Genomic DNA, 19,579 nt, shown 5'->3' with positions numbered 1-19,579 from the left:
GACAGCCTGGGCAGGGCGCGATGGAGGAGGCGTGTTCCGTTGCCTAGGAGCAGTGAGAAGGGTTTTCGAAATCCGCCTGCGTGGGGCCGGTTTCCCTCCGCCGTGCCCAGGCGTGCCCAGCCGTGCCCAGCCTTCCCTGACCCGCCGGCGGCGGCGTTGGACGCGGGCTCCCTCTCCTGGCGGGTTGTTGGAATCGCCCTTCAGGAAAAGGCGCCCCAGGATTATTGTTATTCCACAATTTAACTCATTAAAGAGAACACAAAATCCTACTGCGCAAAACAGTACACGTGTCTTGAGCGGACAGGCACTGTGAGGCATAATCCCATGTAAACCTGTGTTTTGTGAGACTGGGATTTGCTGTTTTTCGGGAGCTTGTTCGGCTGGGGATTATTCCACCTCGAGAGGAAGGAGGTTTGGGTGGTGAGGGACCTGGAGCCGGACACTCGGGGACCCTTCGTGTCTGTCCAGTGTGCTGTCTCCTTTAGGGGCGTTCCCGTTGACTTTACAGATTGAAAAGATTACCAGTATATTTTAACACTCTACATTAGGTATGTGGCTTTTACATATGTGGTTATCAGATTTTTTAACTTTAATCTTCAAAATCAGATGGCTGTTGTTCAGAAGAACTTAGAAATATATGCTGATAAACAGTACATTTTCTTAGAAGAATCCAAGGACCAAAACAAAGTAACCTTCTAATGAAATTATTTTTATTGTGAATAGTCATTATTAAAATAATTTTACTTTAACATATATGTTGCTTAGTCTGATATATTTAGAATAACATTTAAGCTAATACCTTTTAGAAAGGTAACTAATACATTAAACTAGAAAATATCTCTAAATAACATTTCCCATTATCCACAGACACTAAGTTAATGTAGTTAGTCCTTGATGAGTTTGTGCTCATTTTGAGTTGGACTCCAAAAGTTGCCGTGGTGACAGATCAGCCAGAGCTGTCAACAGAACAAACAGAAGGCCACTGTTTTGTACCCCCCGGGACTGCCAGCAAACACGGCAGATGGACCCTTGTCACTCACAGCCATCCCTGCCTGTACCCATGGTTCTCAGGGGACTGCTCGCTGCAGCGCTCACCGCGGTGCTGGCTGCGGGGCGGGGCGGGGGGGGGGTGGAGGAATAGCGAGGAAAGGGTTCCTGGGAGTTGCTGATTCTTTAGCACAGAATGGCGCTCTGTCACAGTAACGTTTGCAAATAGTCACATGTTTGATGACATTTAAAATTTTAAGAAATGGAATCTTTCAGTATATATTCTAAAATGGCTAGAATTAATGCATGATTTTTGAACATTTTTTTCTCTTATTGTCTTGTGTGTTGTCTGCATAGGAGAAATTCTGTGCTTTACATACAAAACTTCTTAAATTCTGTCCTGGCTGGTATGGCTCAGTGGATTGAGCGCTGGCCTGCAAACCAAAGGGTTGCTGGCTCAATTCCCATTCAGGGCACGTGCCTGGGTTGCCAGCCAGGTCCCCAGCAGGGGGCGCACGAGAGGCAACCACACGTTGATGTTTCTCTCCCTCTCTTCCTCCCTTCCCCTATCTAAATAAATAAAAGCTTTTTTAAAAAAACCCAACTTATTAACTTCTAAGATGCCATCAATTATAGGACATATCATTGATTTAATAATGTTTTATTGATGAAGTTTGAGGATGAATGAAACTGTATTAAAAAGTATGTACCAGTCATAAGATGCATCCAAATTCAGAAATAAGCCAGGTTGAAATGTATGCGCTGAAATGGCCCTCTGGGGTGGCATTTCCTTCTAAACAGTTACTTTTAAAATGCACCTCTAATCCCCTGCATGCCGACTTGTCAACCTGTATTACGCTCACGGTGGTAGCCTTCGGCATCCCAGGCGAGGTGCGCATAGGTGCATCCCGGTGTTGAAGTGCCGTTAGAAGGAAACCACTGTTGAATACCCAGCTCCTGCCATGTACCACGAGGTCCAGTGGATGAAAGATTTAAATGGACTACTTGCTATAAAGCTCTGTGCTCGTCACCGTAGCTCAGGCGAAGAATACACAAACATCCTAGCTACTTTCAGCAGAAACAAGTTTAAGTACAGAGGCTCGGGTGTTTATGAAATCATCTCGAGGCCAGCGGAAGGGGCGTGCCCTGGGCCGGGCCTCCAGAAAGGACCCCCAAAGCGTCCTCCTAAAGAGCTGCTCCTGGGAAGAATGAAGAGGCCCCATGGCGCTGTTGATGTCACCTGCACAGTGTCTCTGCAGAAGTCTCGCGGCCCAGAAGCTGCCACCAGTGCTGTCTCTCCCTGCTACCAAGGCAGTGGTTGGGGGCTGGACCACGCAGAAACTTCCACCAACTACCTCCAGGGCCGTGCCCGCACGGAGGCCGACGCAGAGCCCTGGGACAGGGAGCTGCCGCCTGCCAGGTCAGATAGAAGGCCCCCCCGACGGGCCTGCGGCACGGCCTGCGCCCTGTCCTGCTGCTGGAGTGCTTGTCGGGGGAGGGGGCACCTTGGACAACTGCTCTGTAACATTTTGTAAAATGATGGGGTGACTGTTTATTTACATTGTGCAGTACTTAACGCCTCCCAAACAGTGGAAATGTGAAACCCAAACTAAGCAGGAGGCTTAGGGCCAGACGGGCGCCTAATCCCCTGGTCCTGCGCCCGGCTGTCCTTCTCTCCCGGTCACCTGTCACTGCTTGGGGTCTCTGCCTCCTTTCTGATCTTCTTTAGTTCGTATGACCGTTCACGCAGTGCGACTCTGTTTTTATTTAATCAGCCTGAAACTCTTGCCGTTGCTTCCGAGAAGAGGATTACTCGAACTGACAAAGATTCTCTGACCAAACTGCAGTTGGGCTCCTGGGCCTTCTCCCAGCCCGGCTGTGCAGTGCCTCATCGCCCCAGCTTAGCCGGGACCCTGGCGAGTCGGTTCCACCAGAGAGCCCCCCCCCCCCCCACCCTGTGTCTGCTCCGGCCCCTCTTCCTCTGCCCCCCACCCCCTGGTGATGCCCTGTTTCAGCAAGAATTGTGTCCGCTTAGCCGGAACCCCCCACCGTGCCTGCCATTTCTTCTTAGTAACTTTCCACCCGTTGCCCCCACGCTGCCCCGCCGCCGACCCCGTGGCTGTAAATCCCTGCTTACCACGCTGTATTCTGAGTCGAGCCCAGTCTCTCTCCGCCGTTGCAAGACCCCATGGCGGCGGTCCCTGCACCCACCTCGACGTCCCGGATCAGGTTGGCCTTACCAGCGTTAACAAATGTCGTTGCGTGTTTTCCCTTTTCCGCAACATGAGCACTGCCGTGTGCCGACCACTGTCGTGGGTGGCTGTTCGCACACGTTAGCACTTACTCCTGCGAGGACCCTCAGGAGGGGCTGCACCTCGTTTCATCCCCCAGCTGCTCACATTTCACAGACGGCACAACTCATGGACAGAGCGGTTATGTAACTTACCCAGGGCGACCCGCCGTAAGTGGCCGGGCTGAGGCCGGCAGCCCAAGTCCGGGCTCTGCATCTCCCGAGAGGAACGCACGGGGGCGGGGGGCAAGGTGTGGGGGCACGGGTGGGCCTGACCGCGTTTTCTTACTCAGCTGGGGGCTGGGCGCCCGGGGTCAGCTGATCTCATCTTTATGCCTTTGTGTGCATCCTAAGTATTTCCAAATAAATGCTTATGGAAACGAATGTCTTGGCGCTGTGACTTGGTGGCCCAGATGGAAAGGCCTCGGTGCTGGGCGCCCCCTGCTCTCAGCCCTGGAGGGCCCCTGCGAGGCGCGCAGGCGGGCCGGAGTGGACACCCGCCCTCCCCAGCGTGTCCCAGCGGGTCATAGAGCGGGGCGCGGAGGGTGCAGCCCTCACCTGGAAAGGTGGTGTTGGTCAAGGCTGCCCGGCGGTAGAGCCCGCACAGTCAGCCTCTGGCTCGGGTCACCTGCTCGCTGAGTGAGCAGCCGAGGTGGCGCTCTGGGAGCTTGTCGTCAGAGGGACCCGCCCCTTGAGAACTGCTCCCCGAACTGGAGGCTCTGCTTCCCCATGCACTGCAGCCAGGACAGGAACACCGTGGAGGGGTCCTCCTGCCAGGTCGCCCGACTACTGTCCCTGCTGCTGCCAAGTGGTGGAATCCAAAGTGCTTGTAAAGTCCGTGCCTGCCCCTCCGCCTCACGTCCGGTCGCTCTCCCTCCGCCCCCGCGCCCCAGCCATGCCAGCCTGCGTCGGTCCTGCAGAGCACGGAGTCCCCTTCCTGTGCACTGTCCCCGCTGCGGGAGCGGGAGGCGGGCCTGCGCGTCACCTGGCCCAGTTCTCAGGCTCAGCCTCGGTGTCACTTCCTCAGAGGAGCCTTCTCCGGGCCCCTAACCTAACCTTCGCTTTTGCCGTGCCCACCGTGTAACTGCGCACTTGCAGAATGGCTCCAGCAGTCCCCTCCTGCGGGGTTGACAGCTCCAGGGGCGGAGCCCTGTTCCCTTATTTCTTCCGTGCACCCAGGGCCTGGCGTGCGGCCAGGGGCCCGGGGCCTGAAGTCCAGGAGGCCGGGCCAGCAAGGAAGCTCCTCCACTCCTGGTCAAGGGGGACAGGGCGAGGTGTGAACTCTGGGAAGGTGCTCCTCCCAGGGTCCTCCAGAGGGACCTAGAGGGACCGCCCAAGCTCCCTGCTGGGTGCGGCCTGTTCTGGAAGAGCAATGGGAGGGGTTTGCAAGCTCCTTGCACCCAGTGGTGACAATGCCCTGTGAAGATCTTAGCTAGAGGCAGGAATTCGTTTCTCGGGAAGAAAATTAAATGACTTGCTTTCTTGTATGATGATGTGACACACTACCTTTTCACCAGCAGGTGTCGCCCTCATTTAAAAGAGAAAAAATTTATTAGGCAAAGGATCCTAACCATAATTTCTAGCTTATTAGCTTTTTGATTTGCTATGTCGTTATTAGCTGGGTGCTATTGTAATTTTTTTCTAAATAAATGATTTGTTGACGACCCATTAGAAAACTCAAGCCAGAGCTGCCCTTGCCTCCTGTGTGTCCTGGGGGCGCTGGGGCCGGGCCCTGCCCTGCAGCGGTGGCCTGGAGCTGGCTGTGCCAGGCGAGGAGTGGCAGGACGGCTCCAACACCCTGCTCTGTGTCTTTGGGCCATGGCAGGCTGAGGAATTTGGGTCTGAGGACAGTGCATAGCTAGCCAGAAACGGCCCATTGGATCCGTCGATAAGAATAGATCCAAAGTTTGAGATCCTCCAGTTATCAGTTTAATATCATGTTAACTGGCAGCTAGTTTCAAAGACCTGAAAAATACTGGCTTCGACCAGAGGAGGTCGATCAGTAGCTCACAGAAAAGAGGCTGGGACGCAGCTCCGCAGGCCCGAATTCTCGCTCCCTGCGACGCTGTTGCTGTGCTGAGGGCGGCTTCTCTGCCCTTTCCCCGGGGCCGCAGGGCAGCCCCCACAGCGGCAGCTGCAGCAGTAGCACCTGGGGCGGCCGGGAGTGGCACTGTGAGAGGGGGCCTGGGGCAGGTAACAGAGCGCTCGGCTCCGGCCCTTGGTCTCTCATTCAATGTACGGAACAGTGGGTGACTCTCCTGCATGTGCGATCAGGTGTCAGGACGGGCGGAAGCCCCGAGCTCTGAGGGAAGGTCCCTGGAAAGCTGACGACCGACCGCAGCTGACAGTCCTCACGAAAGCGGGCGGCTGTGTGCATGGGGCACACCCTGAGGAGCCGCTCAAACCTGCCCCGCCCCGGCAGGCAGCCCGCGCCGCCCAGCAGGGTGCATGTCAAGCCCCAAGGACGAGCCGCACAAGTCACTTTAAAAATTATAGCAGCAACATTTTAAAACAAAAAGGGCACAGGTGAGATCACGATTAATAATACATTTTTAACTTGGTATATTCAAAATGTTATTGTTTCAACATGAAACTAATATAAAAATTGCCAGTAAGCTGTTTTCTGGGATTCGCGCTAACAGAAGTGCAGGGTGTATGCCGCGCAGCTCCCTCGATTCAGACCTCCGGTGCTCGGCAGTCGCGTGTGGCTCATGGCTGCGTGCTGTGCGTGGCCCTGACCCTAAGTGACTGACCTGCAGTCAGGACCGCGGGCTTCCTGAGCAGATCGCCCGCTCCTGTAGGGGAGGCGCCCGGCCCCCCGCACTCAGCGCAGTCCTGGGCTCAGACCCAGCACGTTCTCGCTGGGCCTCGGGACACGTTCCGTTTGAAGGGCAGCAGCTTCCCAGCAGCGCGGCCCAGTAGCAGCTGAAGATCGAGGCTGAACCGACGCGGAGGGCAGCCTGGGACAGCACTGGGGTCCAGGGCAGAGGAGTGAGTGCAAAGACCTGCAGCCCGTCGGTGGCGAGGGGCCCATGGAGCCAGGAGGAGGCCCTGAAGGACACAGGAAGGGCTCGGGCAGCCCATCCGTCTCCACCTGACAGGTCTCACAGAGGGTGGGTTTTGTTTTGCTCCCAGCTTGCACTGGGTCCCTAAGAGCGATCTATCTGATAAGCTCTCGGACTTGCCGCGTGCCCTTTGTGTGCTGTGGCGTGGCAGCGCGCCACCTTCCATTCAGGAATCATAACGGAGACGGGGTTGCTTACTTAACCAGAATTATTTTTGTTTTTAAAACCAGACCACACCCACACAAGACTGAACGAGCCATCGACAGTGGTAGAACCAGGCAGACCCAGGAAGTCGAGTGTGGCCCGCAAGCGGAGGGCGCCCTGGGGTTAGGGACCAGGGGTTTGTGGCGGCGCCACCCTGCAGGGCTGTGGTTTCTTGAGAGCGTGAGCGAGCTGAGCCAGGAGTAGAGGGCGGGACAGCGGCTTCACCTGGGACTGAGGGTTTGCCGGGCACGGGACAGAAAAACGCTGGGCTGAGGCCTTGCAGACACCGACCGCAGGCGGCGTGGGGTTGCCACGGGGGACGGCCGCGCCCACTCTGGGAGACGGGAAAGGCCAACAGCAACGTCTCGCGCTCTCCCCAGCGCTGCCTGGAAATGGTATTAGGATGTTCCCCGTGCGTGTAAGACATACACAGAACTTGGTATAAACGCGTTTCACGCGGAGCTGTCACTCAACCAGAAAACCAGACATTTACAAATGACATAGAAAGAAACTATTTTCATGTAACAAAACAAATGGGATATTTGCTGGATATTAATGTTCCAAGTGCAAGACAGGAAGACCTGTCATGACGCAGGTTCTCCTGCACTTGACGTGTCTCCACGGCTTTCCGCGTGCGGCCACCTCTCAGGCCGCCACCAGCTCTGGCACGGCCGTTAGTGCGGCCCCGTTGGGCCACCACTCAGCGCCCCTGCTCCTTTTTTTCAGTTAAATTGCTGTGAAACCTTTGTTTATGCATCTTCCTCTGATAGCGTGTTGGCCTTCACTTAATGCAAATGCGTCATTTGCAAATGAGCCCGTGTTCTTTCCGAAAAGTCTGAGGCGTGGGGCGGTGCATTGTAGACGCCGCCGCCACAAACGCTTGAGTTGTTTGAATAATCCGGAATGCACCGATACGTATTTTTTTTAGACCGTCATTAGGATCAAAACAAAACATTTAGGTTTGAATTGTGGACATCAAACTTAAAACCTCACAGACCCGCAGTCCTCCTTCCCCTGCCCCGCCGCCGCCATCCCGCGCGGGCCCCGGGGTCGGGCTTTCACGGCTCCCCGAGCCGAGTCCGAGGCACGCTGGGCTGTGAGAGCCGCTCTCTGCTCAGGCTCCCGTTTCACAGAGGAGGGCCCTGGGTCAAGGCTACGGTCAAGGCGGCGGTTAGTCTGTAGGACAACTAGGCCTCAAACCCAGAATCTAGGCTTCCGTCCGGTTCTGTTCCCAAAACACTACATTGTCATCTTCCTCAGATTTTTGTTTCTTTTGGTTTGGGTTGGGTTTTCAGGGGGTGTCACTAAAGTTTGGGGTCTTTCCATTTTGCCCTTACAGTGCCAGAACCTACTAAGACCGGCTCCAGCCAGCCCCAGCCTGCCGGCGCCGGGACCAGCACTGCCACCAGCACCCTCTCCAGCAGCGGCAATGGCAAGCGCGCACCTGCCAGCGGCCCGCCGCCAGCCGCGTCCCGCTACCTGCCTCGCGAGGTGCCTCCACGCTTCCGCCAGCAAGAACAGAAGCAGCTGTTGAAGAGGGGTCAGCCGTTGCCCACAGGGGCGCTGACCAGTGCAAGCCCCACCCAGGGCGCTGGGCCTGCGGGGGCGAGCCCTCCTCCCGCCCCTGGAGCCGGAGCGCAGCAGCAGCCCAGTAAGCTCCAGCCAGGTGAGACCCCGCGGAACGGCAGCCTTCGCCCTGCCGGCCGGCGCGCCGTTCTCCGCTCGACCGCCCAGGAGCAAGAGTGGACGTGTGTGTGTCTGTCTTCAGTATGTATTGTGATAGAGCTAGCGAGATTGAAGGTAGGGCAACAAACACATAATTGATCATAGGTGATAGATAAAAGGTAGAAGATGATTAATAGGTTGGTAGGTAGATAATAGGTAGATTCATTTCGGTTGGATTCTAAAGCTTGACTCTGTTTCCCCCACTTGTTCACACAGTTTCTCACATGTTTTCAGACGGCAGCAGCCCCTCTGTTACTCTCCAGGAACCGAAGGCCTGGACGTCAGCACTTGTGATTGTGACAAGGCAGGCTCTGGAGAGCCCTGTCGTGAAGATTTTTAACTAAAACCCTCTCCTCTCCGTTTGCTAGGGTAGCCCGTGACCGCACACGCACAGGCTTTGCGGGGAGGCGATCGTGTCTTGTGGGAAGTAGGGGTCTCTAACCGTAACATGAAACACTTCAAGCCAGACGCTCTGAGAGCCCCTCGCGCCCGCCCCGCAGCGGCCCGCCTGCTCCCTGCCGGCGGCTCTGCCCGCAGTTGGGTGCAGCTCTCGCGGCTCCCGCAGGAACCCGCCTTGCTCGTTTGCTTTCCAGCTTCCAGAATGTGCCATCTCACCCCCCAGCTCCCGTTCCTGGCTCTGTGACCTTACGGATTTAGGCTGCTAATTTTTTTTTTACTGGAGTTTTAGAGACGTTTTTGGAAGAGAGCAAAGTACATGTGTTCAGCTGCCACGGTTCTCTCTTCCCAAACCTGCCTGTGTGAACACTTGGCACCAATCCTGGCGTGGAAACCCTGTTTGCTGAGGGTAGTGAAATCCAGGTCTGTAATTAGAGAAGAGGAGGCTTGTTGGACTGGATTGGAATTTAAAAGAAACAGGTCACAAACCATACTGATATATTTTTCTTTCATGGGCTGCCTTTTAATACGGGGAATGATTTCAACATGACATGAAAGTATCTATAGCAGTATTTCTCAAAACTGTGGTATATTCAGAACAAATTTAGACACCTTAGTTATGTCTCTTCAAATAGTCTTGACTGTCATCTGCTAAATTCCTGCTAGAGGGGATGTAGGTCAATGATTGTCAGATAAAAGCAAGAAAGAAAAGAAATGATCGAGTACATTCATAAACCAAAAATGTAGTCCCACCTACTTCACTGAAAGCAGTTTCTAATCAAACACACAGTTTCTTTCTCCACTGAAACATGGTCTTCAGGAAAGTCTTAATGGACACAAAGATTGTACACTCAGGCCTAAAGAGCTTGGTGTGTTAATATGTGATGCTTATTTTTGAAAAACTGAAAAAGGAATGTAGCGGCCTGCTTCTTCCTGGGCTTTTATCTCACTGAAAGGATTAGTTGCCGGTATTGCATCAATATTCTCACCAAATGCTATTGATGCAAATATTTTTTAATTAAATATTTGTTTCTGTAAGTATTGCTATTCCCTAGAAAAGTATCCCTAGTTCATTGTACTTTAAAAATATATATATTAAAGACTAGCTCATCATTTTATGTATAAGAATACCTCAGAAAATGACAGTCTATATAATGTTAACAAAATAAGAAATGATTAATTTTTGGCTCCCAAACTAAAGTCTTCGTTTTGCACCAGTGGTCCCTCCCAGCAGTGTCTGGTGTCATAGCCAGGCGAACCTTTGTAGCTCGTCACCTCGCATGGATTCAAAGGCCCCCCAGCCACCTGTGCTGGTTTCCAGGTGCCCGAGGCGTGGGCCTTGGTCCCCCCGCAGGCTGGACGCACCCCGCAGCCTCGCCCGCCAGCTCGTTCCCCGCTCTCCCCCGCCGCCTGCTTCCCACTCCGATGGGAGCTGCTTCCTTCCTGTTTCACAGACGTGCCCGCTCGGTGCCGTCTTGTCCGGGACGTGCGCACGCCTGACCGCCCTGCCCCTCTTTCTGTCCGCGTCATTGTCCCCCCGGTCATTGTCCCCCCGCCGCGTGGAGCCGCGAGCACTTCCACCCCCGCGGCTCGCCCGCAGTGCTTGCTGACAGCGCTTCCCTCTGAGGACGTGCTGGCGCCTCCTGCAGCACGAGCCCGGCGGGGAGACAGGGCTCTCGGGGCGGGCAGGGCCCGGCTAGGGCAACGGCTGGTGCTTCCACCTGGTGCTGAAGCCTCGCGGCCTCTCTTCCCTCCCAAGAGCTGGTTTGGTTTTGTCAGCAGGAGGCCCTGCTCCGTCCGGGGCCCACCTCCTCCTGAGGCTGTCAGCTCCTTCCCAGCCCCCGCGGGGCACCGTTTTCACCCTGGCTGCTCCAGATGTGCCTGTTGGAGAGCGCATGGTGCCTGTGAGGGGTGCAGCCCGCGGGAGGCAGCGGAAGGGGAGTCCCGGCCTCGGCTGCAGAAGCGGGACTAGAGGGGCGAGGGGACTGAGCTGGGGCGGTGGGGGGGCCGTGGGAGGACCACGCCCTCCCTCCATCGCTGGCCGGCTCCACACAGGGAGGCCCGAGTCGCCAGGCATGGGAGGACTTCTGTGCCCCGGGCAGGGCTCCTCCCGGCCCCGGCTCCAGTCCTCCCTTCAAGAAGCGACCGTTTGTCCTGACATGAAACGTGGGCTTCCACTGACATGTCATGTCCTGACATGAAATACTGCGGGAGGAGCTGGATTTTTAAATTCATGTATTGAATTGGCAAAGAAATTTTAACTGGTGAGATAAGTGTGAGTATGGAAGTGTAGTGATTCGGGTTCCAGAAAAATGTCATTTTATCACGTTATTTTCTGTTCAGACCATGTTCTTGCAAGTCTGAAGCATAACTCCAGCTTGAAATGCTTGGAGCTTTTATCATTTTTCAGAACCCTCTCTTTCGTTGTGCTCAAGGCAGAACAGCGTATTGTTCTGGTGGCTGCTCTGTGCGTGTGTAAACAGGCTGCGGTGACTCTGGCTGCGTTTGCCACTTAGAGATCTCTTAGATGGAGGCGGGCGGGTGATTAAGAAGTTGGACACTTGCCAGTTTGCACATGGCGCTCGTTTGGAATATTAGAGCCAGTGTTGGAATGCCAACTGTTTGGGGGGCTAGGGAGAGCGAGGAAGGAGGAGGAGCGGAGACAAAGGCAGTAAGAGAGCCGGCCGAGTGTTTGCATGCGGCCCGCGGCAGCACGCCGTTCTTCTTTTGGCTGACTTTCAAAAACACAGACGAAAACTGGCGCTGACGCTCCCTGTGCCCGGCCTGAGCAAAAACGTGGCAACAATGGAGAGAATTGAAAGAGGAGGGAAGATCGGTTTAGTGTCAGCTGCAATTAGATAATCAAAGCTGTCCAGTCCCCTCCGTGGGCACCTCCCCCCCGCAGGGGAAGCGGGGCCTCCCAGAGTGGAAGGGCTGCCAGCCCTGCCCGCTGGCCACCGCGGGCGCCCGCAGGTTGCCTGGGACTTTGCTGGCAGCGCGACAGGGTGAGGCTGTCACTGAGCACGGCTGACATGGTGGAGCTGAGAGCCCAGGCGACCCCAGAGGCAGGCGACAGGCAGCTGGCTCGCAAGGTAGCGTCTTCCGGAGGGTGGAGGGCCCCTTCTGCAGGTATTTCTACCCCCATCGGCCCTGGCAGAGAAGAAGCGAAACGCACACGGAGCAGAGAGTGCGGCTGTCCCAGGTCAGCGTGTGACGTGCCATCAGAGAACAGCGGCAGCTCTGAGCCCAGGCGGCCGGTGCGGGTCACACTGATAAAATGGCGCCCTGGGGGAGCTCTGGCCCCGGCCGGGCAGAGCGGCCCTGCGGGGCAGCCAGGCAGGGTGTCCCCGCCGGCCGTCCCCTGCCTCCTGGCGTTGGCCGGCCTCCCGGAGGACAGCGCAGCTCATTTTGGTGCCACTTTTCTGTTGTTCTGATAGGCTGTCAGCCGGGAGCAGGCAGTCTCCTTTCACTGCTCCGTTTGCAGAAAAACCCAGGGTAATAAGCTTGTTCTCTTGAATACTTTTCATTATTGTTGCCAGGAAACCTTTTACTCTGAAACCTGTGCTCCGTTCAGCATTTCTTATTTCCACAACCTAGAGGTTGACCAATCAGGTGTTGGGGAGCCTGTCCAGCGAAAGACTCTGAATCCAGATTTCCCTGCGAGTTTTACACACAGTAAATGCGGTCAAGGGGCAGCACTGGAGGTCCTTAGAAGCTGAAAACAGTTGTTACATGAATTCCGCCACCTGGAAACCAAGTGACAAGGAACTTGTGTAAGCAGTAAGCATTAGTAAACATGTATTTCCAATTACAGAAAGCCGTTGGAATTATTTTTTATAATATATTTATTATTTTGTAATTTCCATTGAAAGGCTGTGGTGATAAAGAATGAATTACGTCCTGTTTGTCAGAGTTAGGACTAATTAAGCGTTCTGCGCACTTCTGAGTGAATCTTGTCCACGCTTCCCTGTATGATTAATTTGATACCTAATTAAGATTTTGCTTACTGCAGCTTTTGGAAGCTCATTGTTAAACACTTTTCCTTGAAAAAATTATCTCTACGTCTTTAACATTTTAAAGTGTAAAAGCCAAAGAAAAGATTTTCTCTTTAAAGCATGCTATCATGTAATCCTTTTTAATTTAATCGCTTAAGACAGTTATGTTACTTAGATTTTTATAGACACCTATTTTTAGAATGTGTGAACCATTTAAACAGCAGAAGAGAAGACAATTTAACATTATACATGAACTTCATTTCTTTTTTCTTCTTAGGGCTTTTTTTTCAGGAGAAATTATTGTGATAATAGAATGATACAGTGGAAAGAACAGTGGGATTTTATTCTAAAAATGTGGGTTTCAGTTCAGTCCTTACTGCTTTCTGTTGTTACACCTTTTCCAAGTTTGACCTCCCTGAACCTCTAGTTCCCCTTCTCTAAAACGGGCATAATTGTGAGGTTCAGCTCACTCACTGCGTGTGGGAATGCATAGAACGCCAGAGCGCTCTGAAGTACGTGATGTCCTGCGGAATGAAGACCCCTGCTCACAAGCTCCTTCAGACTTGCCCCCTGCCGGGGCGCGGGCGCGGGCGTGGCCCCTACGCCCCCGGACTGCACGGCAGGGTCTGGGACCCCCGCGCGGGGTGCCACTGCAGCCCCTCACAGCTTTTGTTTATGGCGAGATGCTGGGCCTCCGTGCCAGCCTCTCCACAGTTTTTGTTTTCGCTTAGTCCTGTCTGTCAGGCTACTGCTAAAAGGTGGGTTTGTGGATTGAAGCACAGTTGAGAGACTTCAGGTTATGAAAAGCGGATTGTTCAAATTTTGTCAAAGTTCTAAGAAGAATGCATGCATTGAACATAAAGAGAGTAGCAGTCTTTTTACATGTCCAGTTCTGGAATAAATTCTGGTGTCAGGATATGTTTGGGGGATGGTCATGAGGTGGCGGCACTGATGGTGACGGTGATCGGAGTGGTAATGAAAATGAGGATGATGCCCCGGCCAGTGTGTCTGGGTTTGTTGGAGCATCATCTCGTGCACTGAAAGGCCACAGGTTCAATTCCCAGCCAGGGCATGTGCCCAGGTTGCGGGTTCAATCCCCAGCCAGGGCTCACATGAGAAGACAACCAGTCAATGTCTTTCTCTCACGTCCATGTTTCTCTCCCTCCGTCGCCTTCCTCTCTCTCTAAACATCAATGAAAAAATGTCCTCAGGTGAGGATTTAAGAAAAGATGATGGTGGTGGCGATGACGAGGGAACGGCAGAGGGCGCGGCGGGAATGTCAGGAGGACCAGAGACACTGAGGGCTCCCCAGGACGGCTTTCCAGACCGAGTGCAGCCGCACTCCTCAGTGGCCCACGGGACTCTGCGTGGAGGGGAAGGGATGGTGGTGAGTGAGTGGAACCTAATTTGTCCAAAGTGGCTTTAGGTTTAACTCTTCCGTGTGTTGGGGGTACAGTCCTACTGTTTGCATTTTATGGCTTGCTCTGTTTTTACCACCGCACTAAGAAGACAGTGGTGAGGGGTATTTTCAAATCACTTTGAGTCTATACTTGAAAACCATAAATACTGCATTAAAATCATAGCTTTTGCTTTCTGGTTTTCAAGACCTTTCCAGCTTTTAAATACATTTTATGTTCAAACTATTATTTTTTTAAATTATTTAATGATTTTTAAAAAATATTTTATTTTTAGAGAGGGGAAGAGTGGGAAAAAGAAGGAGAGAAACATCAACGTGTGGCTGCCTCTCGCATGCCCCCTACTGTAGACCCAGCCTGCAACTCAGGCATGTGCCCTAGACCGGGAATTGAACCGGCAACCATTTGATTCACAGGCCGGCACTTAATCCACTGAGCCACAGCAGCCAGAGCCAAACCATTATTTTTTAAAAATATATTAAAGTAGGAGAGAACTCACAATCAAGATGGCAGCATAGGTAAACACAGCTCACCTCCTCACACAACCACATCAAAATTACAACCAAAATACAGAAAAACCATCACTCAGAACCATTGGAAATCAAGTTATATGGAAGTCTGACAATTAGGGAATTAAAGAAAAGACATCGACCTAAACTGGTAGGAGGGGTGGAGATGCCAAATGATCCCACATCCACGTGTTACGGAGAAAAATTCCGGAGGGACATCTCGGGAGGGAGGAGCTCCAGCCCCACCCAAGTTCTCCAGCCCAGGGTGCCAGGGCCAGGAAGGTAAGTCCCCACAACTTCTGGCTGCAAAAACTCGTGGAGATCGAGTCGGCGGAAGAAAATGCTGGAGCCCCAAGCAGCTCCCCTTAAAGAACCCACGCACGGACTCCCTCAGACTCACTGCCCCTGAGCTCCAGCCCCGGGGCAGCAGCTCGAACGGCTCCAGTGGCCCACAGCGGGGAACCAAGGCTCTGGCATCAAGGCGGGAGCTGGGGACAACCTTCTCCCAGATGGAAAGGTGGACAGAGGCCATGTCCTTTTTCTGACTCCTCCCCCGCAGAGCCGCAGAGCTGGCAGGTGGGTGCCATTTCTGAGACCCCATCAACCTGGCTCACACTGGTTCCCCACCCTAAAGATCCCCTGAGGCTCCCTCCCAACCAACTTCCAGGTCCACCCAAACTGTTAACTTGACCTTTCCACATGAATGGCTGGTCTTGGCTCATGCTGCACAGCTTCCTAAATCCTCTCAAACAAGCAACAGCCGGCCTGAGTGAGCCCCCAGCCCCTGTATCTCTTGCTAAGTGGCTCCAGGCCCGGCATTAGCAGCAGCCAGCGTAGATTCACAGCTTGGCTTTGCTTGGGCATCTGCAAAGCCCAGCCCAAGCAGCAGCCATCTCCGACTGCTTTAAAGGTCAGGCAGGGTGGCCCTGGGCCCCAGAACACAGGAGGGGGCTGACCTTGGCCTGCACCACCTGAGAAACTCCAGAGCCAGCGCACCCAGTGGGCAGCTACAGACCACGTCGGAGCACCACCATCCTGCCCCTGCACAGCGGCTCCTCCACGGAGGACAGAGATGGTGGTCAGTGGTCACAGCCAGTTCAGGCAGCTGACTGGCCTGGGTAAATCTCTCCCATCCATCTGCCCACAGCAGCCAAAGCTCAACTGCAAGAGGAGGGTGTACTCAGCCCACATGAAGGGCGCACCTCAGTATCTAGCTTGGGAGATAGACGAGGCTGTGCCTCTGGACCCTAAAGGACAACTACTACATTAGGCCATGCTACCAAGACAGGGAGTCAAACAGCTCTACCTAATATATAGAAACAAACACAGGGAGGCTGCCAAAATGAGGAGACAAGGAAACATGGCCCAAATGAAAGAACAGATCAAAACTCCAGAAAAAGAGCTAAATGAAATGGAGATAAGCAACCTGTCAGATGCAGAGTTCAAAACGCTGGTTATAAGGATGCTCGAGGAGCTTAGTGAGGACCTCAGCAGCATAAAAAAGAAGGATACACTAATTGAAATAAAGAACAATGTACAGGGAAACAACAGTAAAGCAGATGAAGACAAGAATCAAATCAATGATTTGGAACATAAGGAAGCAAAAAACCACCAGTCAGAACAAGAAGAAAAAAAGAATAAAAAAAAAACAACACGCAAATAGTGTAAGCAGCCTCTGTAACAACTTTAAGCATTCCAACATTCAAATTATGGGGGTGCCAGAAAGAGAAGAGAAAGAGCAAGAAATTGGAACTCTATTTGAAAAAATAATGAAAGAAAGCTTCCTTAATTTGATGAAGGTAATAGACATGGAAGTTTGAGAAGTACAGAGAATCCAAAAAAAGATGAATTCAAAGAGGCCCACCGCAAGACACATCATAATCAAAATGATAAAGGTTAAAGATAAAGGGGGAATCTTAAAAACAGCAAGAGAAAAGCAGTTAGTTACCTACAGGGGAGTTCCAATGAGTCTGTCAGCTAATTTCTCAATAGAAACTTTTCAGGCTAGAAAGAATTGGCAAGAAATATTCAAAGTCATGAAAAGCAGGGACCTACAGCCAAGATTGCTCTACCCAGCAAAGATAGCATTTAGAATCAAAGGACAGATAAAGAGCTTCCCAGACAAAAAACTAAAGGAGTTCCTGAAACCATTATTATATGAAATATTACAGGAAACTATTTTATAAAAGGAAGAAGATCAAAACCATGAACAACAAAATGGCAATAAACACATACATATCAACAAATGAATCTAAAAAACACTAAGCAAACAAGAACAGTCAGAATCATGGATACGGAGAGCATTTTGACGGTTGCCAGACGGGAGGGGGTGGGGGAGAATGGGTGAAGAGGCGAGGGGATTAAGTACAAATAGGGCGTTACAGAACAGCCATGGGGATGTAAGGTACAGTATGGGAAAGGGAGTGGCCGGAGAACTTACACGCATGACCCATCCAGGGACATGAGCAACGGTGGGGGGGCTGCCTGAGGGGGTGCGGGGTGCTCGGTGGAGGAGACAAAAGGGGAAAATTGGGGACAACTGTAATAGAATAATCAATAAAATATAATAAAAATAAAGTACAGAGGTCACAGTTGATTCCCATTTTAAAAGTTCTTGAGGAAAAATGAAAAAACAAGACAAAGTAAAAGAAGGAAAAACTAAAGCAAGGCACAGAGCCTACACGTCCCACGCTCGTCTCTGTCACGGCGCGGAGCGGTCCCTGAGAAGAGATGGGGTCGTGCAGGGGGAGGCACAGTGTGGGACCCCAGGGCGAAGGAAGAGAGACGTTTGTAAGAAGCTCTTGGAGCACCAAGAAGGTGCCGGAGCGGCCAACACGATGCCACTCGCCGGAGGTGTGGGCCTGCGGCATAGAGTGGTTTCTCCTCTTCACCCTTAACCTTGCTGTTATGCAATGTTGGTTTTGATCCCAGTAAAGCCCCCAAAAGTACGTTTCTTGGAAAAATGCTATTATTTTGGGGACCTAGTTTATTTTGATACTGTCGAAGAACCAAGACCTCGGCACCCGGGAACAGCCGACGTAGCAGACGGAGGGCACAGGCAGCAGCGCCCCGTGGCGGCAGCCCGCTCCCTGGCAGCAGCTGCCGGGGGCTGACGCTGGGGGCGGGCCCTCGCTGCCCGGCTCGTCTCCCGCGGCCGGACACCTGCAGCCGCGAGGCTGCCTGAAGGCCACACTCCCCCGGAACTGCGGAGACTGCCCGGCTGGGAGGAAGGGACGGCAGGCGCGAGGTTTGCCTTGTCTCAGACAAAATGCCATCGCGCCGAAGCGCCGGCTGTGGTCCTGTGGCTTGTCTCTGAAGGGCCTGTGCTTTAGTTGTAGGTTTGTGGTGTCACTGGTAGTTTGTTCTAAATAAAGATTTTGAAGTTTCAGTTCTTTTTCTGTGACTTTGTCTGAATAGATAATCCAGTATCTTTGCAGATAACTCCAGTTAAGTTGGTTAGTCAACATGGCAACTTAAGCTCGATGTGAAGCTTCAGAATTGACTGAAATTGAAGCAACGTCATCTTATGTTACTGGCAAGCCGCTTTCAAGTATTTATAAAAACCTTCATTCATTCCCTTGTTCATCCAGTAGACGTTTACTCACTGTGTCAGAAGCTCTGCTGAGCTCTAGAGAAAAACAGGGCAAAAGCCAGCAGGCCTGGCCCTCGTGGACTTGGCAGAGGGAGTGGCAGTCCCACCGGGACGCGCGTGTGGAGCGGGCTCCGTGGAGGGAACCCGCGCGGCTCACTGCCTCGTCCCCCACATGGCGCCCACGCGGGAGGAGCTCCGCAGTAGCCATGATGGAGACAAGGGCTCGGGAGGCAGCCAGCTCTCTCCTCACCTGTCATCTCTGGTGGCTTTTGCACCTCGAGGACAGAATCGAGCAGTATGACAGAGACCATCTGGCCCACAACGCCTAGGTGTTTACTGTCGGGCCCTTTGCAGGGGATTTCGCCAGCCCCTGGTCTAAGTGAGCCGGCAGGGAAGGACCGCTGCGGTGTGAGCGTGTCTGAGGACCCCGCCTGCGAAGGGAAGCTTCTCAGATGGAATGTCGGTTGAGGTGAGACAGGGAAAGGGGGTAGACAGAGTCCAGGTAGGGGACAGGTTCTTCCAAGATGCAGTCATTGGCGTGGAGGTGGGGACAGGCACCTGCCGGAGCAGGGTGCAGGGGATGTCAGGCGGAAGGGCTCCAGAGGCACGGTCAGCACGTCCTGCCCCTCTGCTGTCCCCGGCGCTGGGAGACGTAGAAGTGCCTTTCCCCTGAGCCCTTGCTCCACACCCCGGGAGGGCTGCACGGTGGGCACCGTGTCATTGTGCTCCGGCTGCGCGGGCCCTGAGACACCTCGCTCGGGTGGCTGGTTTTTATCCTAATGGCTCACTCTCTTCTGAAATTTGGGAATTTTTATAATTTAGGGGAATGAAAAGGTCCTTTTTCTTACAAGGTTATCTCCTTAATTGCAGGGCTAGCCTTCGGCCCTTGGGCCACTGTTGCTCTTGGAAAGCTCTAAGGGCAAAGGCCGCCCATGACCATGTGGAGTCCCAGGGTCCATCAGCGCTGCCCTTGCAGGGCAGGCGCTGTGTGGGGCTGGTCACTCGCCTCAGCCTCTTGCTCTCTCATAGAGAAGTTTCGCAGTAACTCTTGTAGAATGTTAAGGGATGTAGCTCAAGATGAACAGGCCTCCGCTTGTTTGTTTTTCTCATAAGCAGCGACATTGCCTCTACATTTTATCATCTCGATACCCAAAGTTAAATGTCCTTGCTCAGTTTTGGATTCAGATTTACTATTAGCAGTTTTACATTTCGATTACAAATATTTGTAGAAAACTTCAAAATAAAGTGATCTGAGTAGGAGGATGACATATGTTGGGGCTGTTTTACAATATTTACAGAAAAACTCATTCGGTTTTATGTTTTATTACCTCTTAACAACGTAGTTCTTTTGTCTTTGTTCATTTTAAGTAGAATAGATAAGTTTGATTTTAAAAATATCTT

The 19,579-nt window shown here is 52.8% G+C and overlaps 1 protein-coding gene across 1 annotated transcript in view; it reads left to right on the top strand.

The window, feature by feature from the left end:
* Positions 1 to 19,579, top strand: part of TNRC6C (trinucleotide repeat containing adaptor 6C) — a 109,101-nt gene that overhangs the window by 45,547 nt on the left and 43,975 nt on the right. Inside the window, exon 4 of the mRNA XM_054593132.1 lies at positions 7,886 to 8,212. Coding sequence (XP_054449107.1) covers positions 7,886 to 8,212 — 327 coding nt within the window. The remainder of the gene's footprint in view (positions 1 to 7,885; positions 8,213 to 19,579) is intronic.

Source organism: Pteronotus mesoamericanus, unplaced genomic scaffold (genome assembly GCF_021234165.1).
Source record: "Pteronotus mesoamericanus isolate MK-2021 breed Mesoamerican mustached bat unplaced genomic scaffold, CSHL_Meso_final scaffold_408, whole genome shotgun sequence".
Taxonomy (NCBI): domain Eukaryota; kingdom Metazoa; phylum Chordata; class Mammalia; order Chiroptera; family Mormoopidae; genus Pteronotus; species Pteronotus mesoamericanus.
Note: the sequence above shows the minus strand (reverse complement) of the source record. Positions and strands in the feature narration are given on the sequence as shown.